This window comes from Cynocephalus volans, chromosome 17 (genome assembly GCF_027409185.1).
Source record: "Cynocephalus volans isolate mCynVol1 chromosome 17, mCynVol1.pri, whole genome shotgun sequence".
Lineage (NCBI taxonomy): Eukaryota > Metazoa > Chordata > Mammalia > Dermoptera > Cynocephalidae > Cynocephalus > Cynocephalus volans.
In genome coordinates this window covers 23,590,916-23,603,224 of record NC_084476.1, presented here as the reverse complement: position 1 = coordinate 23,603,224, position 12,309 = coordinate 23,590,916, and the positions used below count along the sequence as shown (strand labels likewise).

The 12,309-nt window shown below is 39.1% G+C and overlaps 1 protein-coding gene across 1 annotated transcript in view; it reads left to right on the top strand.

Moving 5' to 3' along the window:
* SLC31A1 (solute carrier family 31 member 1) overlaps positions 1–11,603 on the top strand; it is a 30,997-nt gene extending 19,394 nt beyond the window's left edge. The window contains exons 2-5 of the mRNA XM_063082085.1: positions 4,081–4,246; positions 4,844–4,916; positions 6,467–6,635; positions 7,950–11,603. Coding sequence (XP_062938155.1) covers positions 4,115–4,246; positions 4,844–4,916; positions 6,467–6,635; positions 7,950–8,151 — 576 coding nt within the window. The 5' untranslated portion in view covers positions 4,081–4,114 and the 3' untranslated portion in view covers positions 8,152–11,603. The remainder of the gene's footprint in view (positions 1–4,080; positions 4,247–4,843; positions 4,917–6,466; positions 6,636–7,949) is intronic.
* The last annotated feature ends 706 nt before the right edge of the window (positions 11,604–12,309 follow it).

The following is a 12,309-nucleotide window of genomic DNA, read 5'->3' as shown; positions in this document are numbered from 1 at the left end:
ATCCTAAGGGGTTTTTTTTTTTGTTGTTTGTTTTTCATTTCTTATTCCTCAGTTATATATTCAGACTTTTTTGTTAGTATTCTTTATAATTTGTAAATTTGATGAAGCGATAAAATAAGGATAAGAAGAAAAGTTACCAGCAGAGGTTTAAAACAAGAATAGGAGTTTTAGCCTGGAATTAACACATTACACATATTGTAGATTGTCCTAGAACCGGAAACCCAGTGAATCAATAAAATACCATTTTACAAAGATTTTGCTAAGTTTCCACCTATCACTCATCATTCGTAACTCTTCTATAAGTTCCATTAATTGTAATCGCTTTACAGATTAAAAACCTTGATTCCATAAATGTACAGTCCAGCTACATTGTAGACCTTGAACTCAGTTCTTAAAAAGAGACAGTGAGCATGGATCTATTTTTTTGTTTGTTTGTTTTTGTTTTAAAGATGACCAGTAAGGGGATCTTAACCCTTGGCTTGGTGTTGTCAGCACCATGCTCAGCCATCAAGCTAACCGGCCATTCCTATATGGGATCCGAACCCGGGGCCTTGGTGTTCTCAACACCACACTCTCCCGAGTGAGCCACGGGCCGGCCCGAGCATGGATCTAAATTAGAGAAAATAGTTCTTAGAGGGCTGGCTAGTGGCTCACTTGGAAGAGCATGGTGCTGCTAACAGCAAGGTCTAAGAGTTCAAATCCCGGTACTGGCCAGCTGCCAAAAAAAAAAAGAAGAAAGAAAATAGTCCTTAGAGGACAAGTAGTTAAAGTTGGTTGTGGAGTTTAGAGAAACTTGAATAAACCAAAGACAGCAGCACAGCTCATGATTACCATGAGATTAAATACATTTGAGAGAGCAAATGATATTGCTGTGTCCCTGGATTTTGACTTATTCTTACCTCAGTACCCATTTTTATTCTGGAAGAAACTGAGTTTGGGTCATCTTAGGTTAAAGCTATCGAAAGAAACAAGCTAAAACTATCAATGCTAGTCTACCTCCTGTAAGTAGAATTTCTATTCTAGAGAGAATGGGTGAGGTGTGTTTGATGGCTTTGGAAGATGAGTTATCCAAGTACATATAGCACATCACTGAAAAGTCAAGTGAGAATAGAAAAAAATATAATCACTTTTATTTACTGTGCTTTAACAGTTAATTTCTAAGTTTTTCCCTTTTTTTTTTTTTTTTTTTTTTTTTTGTCTTTTTCATGACCGGCACTCAGCCAGTGAGTGCACCGGCCATTCCTATATAGGATCCGAACCCGCGGTGGGAGCGTCGCCGCGCTCCCAGCACCGCACTCTCCCGAGTGCACCACGGCTCGGCCCATAAGTTTTTCCTTTTTTGATATCATTTAGGTTTGGCATATTCTCATGGGATTTTTCGTAGAATAAGGCTTTTAGTGAGGATAAGGACATATCAGGATTGGTTTGAGTTTGAGACTATAGTGTATATTTAATTTCCACCAGATTTGCAGGTTCCCATTCATACCATTGAGTAAGTCTTGCAAAGTATTCCATTACAAGAAATCCATTGTCCACTGACAATGGAAGCAAGTAGATTCTATTCCCACTCTATTTCCTAGTATATTTGAATGTAAAATGTATCTTGCACAGATGACACTTCAAAACAGGTACAAACTTTGAAAGATTTTCTTGAGATTTGAACATATGAATTCCTGGGTCACTGGTACATCTAAAGAGATTTGATAACGTATTGTCATTGAGCAGATTTCTCTGATTGATACCAAGGCCCCTGAACAATTAGGAACCTATGGATCTTCAAAAATTGTTATTGGGAATAATGTTGTAAAAGTTCACTGAGAAGTCTAGGGTACAACTCTTAAGTAGCTTGAGGTGCTATGTTCTTGCTTATTTAACAGTCCTTTACATGTCCTCTTGTGCCCCAAAATGAAAATTGTGATTGTTCAGTTTTCCTTTCTAGCCTTTAGCGTTGAAGCTCCTTGAGGAAGACTCTACGTCAGCTTCACTTCTGCATCTCCCTTAGTCTCTCACAACAGAAGGCACTTAGTAAACATTCTCTGCCAGGATTCATGTTGATAATATGGAATGAAATTATCCTTTATGGTTTTATATGCTATAATCACTTTCCAGACTCTTACTGGAAGAGAACAAAATTTGTGATTTCTACCTCAGTCTCCTTATGAGGACTTGTTATCAGTATTCCTGGCTGCCAAAAGTCTTTTCATTCTTATTTCACTTTATGCTTGGTTCAGAATCATAATTTATGATCACTCAGATACCATCCACCATGATTACCTCTTTATCTGAAAACTGCTGCCCATTTACCATTTGTCCCATCATTGACACTTTGTGTGTATTCTATTTTTTTAGTGTTTACTATAAAAACTTTGTAGACAAGGACCCTGTTGTTATATATCTCTTTGTTCCTCCAATCTAGTCCCTTTATGACAATACCATATTGTCAAGCTCTATCATTATAAAATAATGTAGTGTTTGGAATGAAAGTTATTTAAATTCAAAGTGAAACTTTGATTACGCCTAACTGATGCTTTCTTTGCCTTCTCCTTTGCTAAATATAACTCAGTGCTGGCTGGTTAGCTTGGTTGGTTAGAGCACAGTGTTATAACAACAAGGTCTAAGGGTTTGGATCCCCATACCAGCCAGCCACCAAAAAATTAAAAAATAAAGATAGAACCTATTTCTTAAGCCTGCTATCATAGAATCATGGGGTAGGAGTTGAAGATGGGAAAATAAATGGCTCAATATTTGTGTTTTTTAATTAGACACACATGGCTCCCTGAATCTATATAAATTTGCTAACTAAGGCACTGCATATCTCACCTCTACCTCTTAGTAATGCTGTCTGTCATATTATCCTGTTTATTTCCTTCAGAGCACTAATCAAACTATGCAATTTTTCCATTTACTTTATTGTTTCTCTCCCTATCAGGTACCTTGTTTGTCTCATTCACTGTTGAATTCCTAGCACTTAGCTTGGAGTTTGGCACATACAATCAGCCCTCAGTATCTGTGGGTTCATCTGCAGATTCAACCAATCCTGGATCAAAAATATTCACCAAAAAAATAATACAACAATAAAAAATAATACAAATTTAAAAAACAATAAAATAACTATTTACATAGCATTTATACTGTATTAGGTATAAGTAATCTAGAGATAATTTAAAGTATGTGGGAGGAAGTACATGAGTTATATGCAAATACTATGCCATTTTATATAAGGGACTTGAGTATCCTCAGATTTTGGTGTCTGCAGGGTTCCTGCAACCAGGCCTCCATGGACAACTGAGGGATGGCTGTAATAGGAGCTTCATAAATATTTATTGATTGAAGAAATAATGAGAAGCATGTGCAAGCTCCTGAACCTACTTAGAATTTCTAAAGCTACTCTTTCTTCTACAAACTGGAGTTGAGGGACACATGAAGAGAATCCACCAACACCTCTCTCTCCATACACACCCCAACCTCATACTCCACCACCCCAGCTCCAGCTATAGGAGTTATTGCTCCCTGGTAATGTGCTAAATTGGCTTTTGCAGTAAAGCATTGATCTGGTAGTAAAGATACAAGGCTGAATATGCAGTTGTCTGGACTTAACTCAATATGGAATATCCAATTTTTACCTTGTTTTTTATGTCCTTAACTCTAATGTCCTGGTAGGATTGAATTTGTATCTAAATTCTGAGCACACTACTTGCCTAGGGCAGCAAGAGACCTTTCTTCTAATTTAAATTAGCTGAAGGCTGGTTGTCCTATATGTGAAAATGTAATCTGAATATCCTGATTAAACACAGGCCATCCCAGTTAGGTGAATTATCTGAAGTACTGCTTTTTATCTACTGACATTTATAATTAGGCTTAGAGCAGTTAAATGTTATTAATGGCATCCATTTGTATGTTATTGCAAATTGTGTTTCCTGCAACCCAAAGAAGCTGCTTTTCTTTTCCTTATCTCTATTTAAATTTGAACATATATTAAACATATCTATAAAAGGAATAATTCTGCAGAATAAGGAAGTATTTAACAAGAAACAACATTTTTATATCCTTAAGTTTTATGTATAATTCTTTTTTTAAAAGAATCTTCTGCTGACTTTCAACTTTTCCTGGAAAAATGGCTCATTTCCATCATATGGGGATGAACAGTATGGACCAGAACAGCACCATGCCACCTTCTCACCATCACCCGGCCACTTCAGCCTCACACTCCCACGGCGGAGGAGACAGCAGTGTAATGATGATGATGGTGAGTGCTAGAGGAGAGGCAGTGCAGCCCTTTCCAACCACACTTGGGTAATAGAAATAATGGAATTTTAGCACTGGAAGGTTATTATCTTTAAAGGTCAGTTTACCAATGAGGAAAAACTAAAGCAGACCCAAACTAGTCAAGTGATTTGCCCAAGATCATGTGGCAAGTTAGTTACAGAGTCACGCCAGATCAAGATTTCTAGGGTTCTTTCTTCTGTAGTCCCTTCTTTTATTTTTATTTACTTAGTAAGGGGATCTTAGCCCTTGACTTGGTGTTGTCAGCACCACGCTCTCCCACGTAAGCCACGGGCCGGCCCTCATAGTCCCTTCTTTTAAAATTGACCCTTTTCTAAATCTAGTTCACATCATTATGTTTTGTGTAGAAAAGAGAAAAACACAAAGTTGATGATAGAGAACAGGAGAGTACTCGTGCTTGATGCCTGTGGTAGTGATGCTAAAATGAAGAAGAAAGCCTGCCACTTCAGTGAATGTCTCTTCTTATTATCCAGACCTGCAACTTTTAAATGTTCTAAGCTACTTTGCCTGAAAAGGATCTTCAGTCATCTCTAATTGACTTGTTTTGGTTTTCTGGCAGCCTATGACCTTCTACTTTGGCTTTAAGAATGTGGAACTATTGTTTTCCGGTTTGGTGATCAATACAGCTGGAGGTGAGTAAGCCAAAAATAAAGTGATATTTGAAGGTGACAGTCACATGAGACACACAGACGAAGATTTTGGAATCCCAGCACCTCTTTCTGTCCTAATTACTGAACCAATGTGGTCATGATACCTAAGCATCTTTGTTCCTGTTTCCTACCTAGAAGTTGGGATACTCAATACTTATTTTTGTCCTTCAGTACACCTCCCTTAAATGATGTGTGTATGTTTTAGAGCTCTGAAAAATAATTTAGATAACAGATAGAAGTCTTTTGCAATCCATTTCCTTTCATCCTTTTCCAGAGTATTTCCTTGCTTGATAAGTTGTTGGTCCTAGACACAAGACTGCAGTCAAATTCAAATACCACAAAATAACCACAGGTTAAAAACTATTGATCTAGCACAATTCTTCTATTTTACTGATAAATTAAGGCTCGGGTAGTGAAATGCTTGTCCTAAATCACATAGTTAGTATGTCAGAGCTAGGACAAAGATCCAGACCTTCTAGAGTTGCCTAGATTAGTGCTTTCTCTAGTGTACCAAACTGTGGTCCACGTCCTTCCCGAATCTTGGCATGACCCATCTTAGAGTCACTCCTAGTTTGGGGGTAGCTGATCACCCATCTCTTTGTGTCTGTTATGTTGCATTAGTGTGCTTTAAATTCAAATTGCACAAGCTCAATAGTCAGACTGCTTTAGGTACCAGGTGTATCTTTGGATCCACAAAATCGATTTGTTTGGGGAAGAAGGGGAACATTTAGTTCACGTAATGTTTTATTTATTTATTTTATTTTTATTTATTTATCTTTTTTTTTTTTTTTTTTCATTTTGTTTTGTCGATATACAATGTGGTTGATTATTGTGGCCCATTACTGAAACCTCCCTCCCTCATCCCTCCCCCCCCCACCCAACAATGTCCTTTCTGTTTGCTTGTCGTATCAACTTCAAGGAATTGTAGTTATTATGTCTTCTTCCCCCCGCCCCAGTTTTTTGTGTGTGTGTGTGTGAATTTATTTATTTATTTTTAGCTCCCACCAATAAGTGAGAACATGTGGTATTTCTCTTTCTGTGCCTGACTTATTTCACTTAATATAATTCTCTCAAGGTCCATCCATGTTGTTGCAAATGGCAGTAGTGAATGCGTTCATATCATTACCAGTACGTCACAGTGTGAAAAGACAGAATTGAAATGTCCATTCAAGATATGTAGTCAGCACTTAAAAATAAGTTATTCCCCTTTTCCATACTCTACATTGTGTGTTTCAATGTAACAAAGCTAATTTAATGACAGCAAGCAGCCAGACCAAAAGGTTATTGTCGTTCAAGTGATTTTCTTGTATCTCAGTCAGAAAGTAAATATGTTCTTCTGCAGAAGCAGCAGTTTTAACTAACACCACCTTAGCTGTTCTTCTCCTGTATGGGCAGATGAAGAGGTAACAATATAATGTATTCAGAAACTGGGAGTAGCATTTTTTCTATGTTGTCTTTCTAGCTGTACAACACAGTGACTAATCATTTTGCACATGTTTGACAATACCACCATCTTTTCCTTCCCTGCTTAGAAATGGCTGGAGCTTTTGTGGCAGTGTTTTTACTAGCAATGTTCTATGAAGGACTCAAGATAGCTCGAGAGAGCCTGCTGCGTAAGTCACAAGTCAGCATTCGCTACAATTCCATGCCTGTCCCAGGACCAAATGGAACCATCCTTATGGAGACACACAAAACTGTTGGGTAAGAAGATTAAAAAGATCCGGATGGAAGTTGTAGATAGCTGAATTACTTAAGCAGCAAAGCAGCTATTTGGGGGTGGGTGTGGAGGGGCAGGTGGCTGGTACAGGGATCCAAATCTTTGACCTTGGTTTTCCAACACCACACTCAAACCAACTGAGCTAACCGGCCAGCCCAAAGCAGCTATTTTATTAGCATCAGCTTCTTGAGTTAATGATTCTATGAGGGTACTTTAAAAAGTTCGTGGGAAAAAAATTATAGAAAAGAAAAAAAAAATTCGTGGAAAAAAAGAATTAAAAGATAATACAGCTCCATGAACTTTTTGGAGTACTCTCATATATGACTTTTATCAAAACTGACCTTGATCAAAACTGTCTTTGGAGGTTTGGGGTTGCGGGTCATGAACAGGCCAAAGAAGGAATGATAGGAACCCTTCTGCAAAGATGAATGTTTGTTCTGAGTTGTAAGTATTGGTCACTTTGGAAGAAGGTAAGTAAGGAATCCATATTTTAAAATATTTGCCAAAATAATAATGAACAAGTTAAGAAATTCAAGTCAAAATATAAAAGAATGGCAGAATGCAATTGATTCTTTTCTATAAGAAGTTATACTTAGCCAGCTCTATTCTCATTTTGTCTATAATATACAACTGTACTAATTTCTCCTAAGTATTTGAATGACTGTTGGTTTTTTTCCATAGAGCAGCAAATGCTTTTTGAGATTCAGTTGTAATAAAAATGTAGGTCTTAAAACTAGATTGGACCTTAAGAAACCCTGTAGATCAACATCCTGCTTTCAAACAAACAGTATTATTTATTTCCATTGTACTGAAGAGCTTAATGAGGCCTAAAAAGGCTGTTACTTACCTAAGGTGACACAGGAGATGAGTAGCCAGGTCTCCTGATCCCTATAACATCCACTACACTACCCAACCCTCAATTCTATTTTCGTTATTGTAGAATGTGAACTTTGCAAAGGTGGAAGGCCGGAAATGTTCAGGCAAATAAGTGTGGGAGGGTTTAGGGCTTCCATTTCAGGATCCAAGGTAGACATAAGTCAGGATTACTCCTCCCTTTACCTCCCCAAAATTGTTCCTCCTAACTGGCATATAACCATATCTGACCAATGCTTATAAAACTGACAGCCATAGGGTGTTTCATTTCCAGGGACCAAGAAACAATGTACATATACACAAGTACCCATGAGTTGCCAGGGTGGCTGTGAGGCAGTCAAGTTCATGGCTATAGCTGTTCCCCCTTCCTTCTGATCTGCAGAGCTCATAGGAGTCCCTGATTGTTGTGTCTGTTTACTCTCCAGGCAGCAGATGCTGAGCTTTCCTCACCTCCTGCAAACAGTGCTGCATATCATCCAGGTGGTCGTCAGCTACTTCCTCATGCTCATCTTCATGACCTACAATGGATACCTCTGCATTGCAGTAGCAGCAGGGGCCGGTACAGGGTACTTTCTCTTCAGCTGGAAGAAGGCAGTGGTAGTGGACATCACAGAGCATTGCCATTAATGTCAGACTCCATGGTGTGGCCTTACTGATTGCACTTGGAATTAGTTCAAGATGGGAAGACATGATTCCTGCTCCAGTCATCCCTTCTTGCTCCTGTCTCTCTACACACACAGACGCATGCCCGCACACACACACACACACACACACACACACACACACTACCTGCTCAACACACACACAAACACATACACACACACACACACACACACTACCTGCTCAACACACACACAAACACATACACAGACACTACCTGCTCAAGAGAGGTTTAGTTTACAGTCCCTGAGCTAAAGTGGTAACCTCCCAAACATTATTCCTGCTCCAATCATCCCTTCTTGCTCCTGTCTCTCTCTCTACACACACACACACACACACACAACCTGCTCAAGAGAGGTTTAGTTTACAGTCCCTGAGCTAAAGTGGTAACCTCCCAAACTGTTTTTCTAATAAGCTGAGATTCCTATTTCCCTTGAGGAAAAGCCACTGATGAGATGTGTTCTCCTCCCCACCACCATCCTAGATCCAAATTATATGTTCTTGTCTAATCCAGGTAGTTTTCTATTCAGTGACTTGATCATCTGCTTCCTTTTTTAATCTTCTGGGGAGGTTTTTTTGTTTGTTTGTTTGTTTGTTTGACAGTATGTGAATTGGGTGTTTTTTCTAGTTCAGTGATAGAACAGGATTAATTTCAGCCAGGGTTGATGGCAGCTGAGGGACATACTTGCCCAACTAAACCCAGAACTCAAACTTTTAAGTTCTAGTCTTTGGATCCAATGAGTGGGAAATACATTATGCCTTTCTCTAGGTGTGATGTGTTGCACCAAAATCTTTGTGGTGTGCATAGGGGTGGTTTGAGATTAAACAGAGACCTAGAGCTTGCAGAGTGAATTCTTGGCTGGCTCATCAACTTGTGTTTCCACTTAACATTTTGATTAGAATGAACTTGCCAATAAAAAAAAAATGACAATCAATTTGAGAAAATAGAAATAGATATTTTTAAATAAAACCCTGGGCATTTTACTTTGACTTGGTACCCTGGTTTGTCCCATCTGAATGAATCAAAAGAGTTTGAATTATTTTTTCTCATTATTGTTTTCATGTGTCTGCCTCTAAACCAGTGATTTTCAAACTTCAGCATGCATTAGAATCACCTGGAGAGCTTGTTAAAACACTAGTTGCTCGGGCCGGCCCATGGCTCACTTCGGGAGAGTGCAGTGCTGATAACACCAAGGCCACGGGTTCGGATCTTTTAAAAAAAAAAAAAAACACTAGTTGCTGGATCTCAACTCCACAGCTCCAAAATTGGCATTTCTAAGTTTTCCCGGGTGATGCTCCTGCTGATGGTCAGCGGACCATACTTTGAGAATCTCCGCTTTAAACTAAAGAAGTATCAGAGGTGGGCTACCTGGTATTTAGCATGGGAATTTGGATTGCTGATTGGTAGGTGGTATATCTGGGCTTAACTTACCTAGTAAATGCTGTTGGTCAATACTTAATCATTCCACATTTAGTCAGCTCCATCTGTGTGTATGTGTACCCAAGCACATGTATGAAATCACTAGTCCTATTTTTAAAGATCTGTGGTTTCTTGGAAGTAGTTTGAAGGTTGGGAGAGGCCTTTGATCTGAAGTATAAATCCGTCACTCATGGGCCAGAAGTGCAAAAGCCCAGCTTTCTCTTTGGAGAGACTTAGAGTGTGGTCTTCTGATGGCCACAGTTTCCTCAGCCCTCAATATCCATGCCCATACCTCATCTTCCACATGACCATCTTTGTTACTCTTGGGGACTTAATTAAATCGCAAGTGGCCAAAACCTCTTTTCTTAATGAAGAATCACATTGGATTTTTATATTCTGTTCAGTTGTTAGTCTACACTGCAGTCTTGTTTCCAGTCCAAACTACCTCTGTAAAGTGATTCTTCCTGTGCTGGTCTGTTAAATCCTGCCCTCCTTGGTGCTAGATCCAATTGTGCCTCAGGGCAGAGCAGACAAAGCACAGCTATCCTGTTGGCTTGTGTTGTGGTTTTGAAGTTTGTACTTTCTCTGTGGGTGCCAGTTAAATATTGGAGAGTGAGGAATGTGTACTTCTATGGCTTTGAACCAGGAGAGGATTATGAGCCTACTGAATTGAGGTTAAAAATCAAAGAACCAACAGCTGGAGCTATGTGCTTTTCTCTCATCCCCTTGTAGTGCTGATACTTTGACAGGTACTGACAGAGTCCAACATTAAGGTGTAAATAGGCTGTTGTTGTCTCAGAAGCCAAGGAATAATAAAATCATGAGAAATAAATAAAAATAAATGTTTAGTAGTAGTGATTCTGGTGCTCTCTAGAAGTCTCGGCATGAGCTGCTATAAAATACCCTTCCAGGAACAGGACTTAAACAGCAAGGTCAGAAAAATCAAGGCCAGTTAAGACAAAGTGCTATGAATTTGAAACTCACAGAGAGGAACAGTTTGGGATAGGTCTTCAGGTATTCAGGATAGAGATAATCTCCTGAAAAACCTGAATTTCAGAGATTCTTAGACTAGATTGCCAAAGTATGAAGCTAGTGAAGGAGAAAAAAGTTAAAGCTTAAATTCCATCTTTCTTGAGCTCTAGGATTGTGATTATAGAATGATCTCATTAACTTTCATTTCTTTATCCCTGTTCATTTGGAATTTAATGCCTGACTTCTTTGTTCCCTTTGGATTCCAACCCTCTCTTCCCTCCTTCCCTGTTCACATCTATTGGAATATTATATCCCCATTTTTTTTGGCCCCTTACTCTGTCCTCCTTTTCCCTTTCTATCTTTTCAGTCTTCTATCCCATGTCTACTTTATTAAATCTCCCTAGCCCTCCTGATTCAGTAGACGGACATTGCTATGCTGTGTATATAAATAACAACCAAAAGTTGGTATTGATAAACCTATTAGACAACTTAAGCATGTTTCAAGAAGCAAGTGCCCCAGTGGAATTTCTATAAGGCTGGGAAAAGGCTACACAGTACCTCCCCTTAGAGTTACAGAACATTACGTGCTGTCTCTAGGCTATGGTGGCAGAACACTCAGCACCCTTATTGCCCACAAACAGGGAATCTTCAGTGTCCACCACGGGATTAGAAATTAAGGTTTCTTCACTACCTGTAGTGAATTCCAGAATTCCCTTTCAGGCTGTGGGTACTGGTCTTGGGTTCTAGTCACACGGGGTTCCTTATAAGAAGCTGGGCCGGGGGAGGGGGCAAGGGGTACATTTTCATGTCATTTAATTTTGATCATGCCCTCTCCAGCTGCTTCTTCAAAAGATATGTTTAAAGATACAAAGTCTGCATTTGATATAATGCCTTAATCACTGGGTCTACAATTAATGTTGACTGTTTTAGATTGTAAGCTCCTGGAGAGCAGTATTGCTGTAGTTGGAATGTTTTAACAGTGTCATGTGCAAAAGAACAAAATAAATATTTTGATTTTGTGATTCTATGCATGTCTTTCTATCCAGGGTGATAACAGAGTAAGCTAGTCTCTTTACAGTCTGCACAGAGTCTGGCCATTACTATGAGTTTTTATGTCTTTTAGGTGGCACTATCTCTTTGTTTTATCTCTCCTCCTAGTCTAGTTAAAATGATGAGCTAATACGTGCCAGAAGATCCATGTGACCTTTTGCACAGGAGCCAGGGTCTTCATGAAACTGCAGATATTTTGGTATACCAAGGATTCCTGAATTTAAAAGCTAACTCTTACCACACCATAATCCCTTCTCTGTGTTTACTCTGTCAAGCAAGAGACTCTAAACTGGGCCTCTAGGAAGTTCATGGCCAAACCTCGAGATGAGCACTGACCTTGCCTATCCCTTTAATAATGCCAGAATACTGATGTTACTTGCTCTTCCTGCTGGTCCCCATTGGACAGTCTTGCCATTCAGCACCACTCCTAGCCTCTTCTCTAGTGTAATATGAGCACGGATTTCGGAAACAATGGGTTTGAATCCTGGCCGCACTACTTACTAGCAGTGTGACCTTTGGAGAAATTATTCTATTATTATTATCCCTGAGCTTTAATATTCTCATTGCTAAGTATGAAGGCAATAATAGCACCTATTTGAGTTAGGAGCAATATTTGTAAGGCACCCAGCACAAAACAGGCATCCAAGCTATGGCAAGTTTTGGTTTTTTGGTTTTTGGAGGGT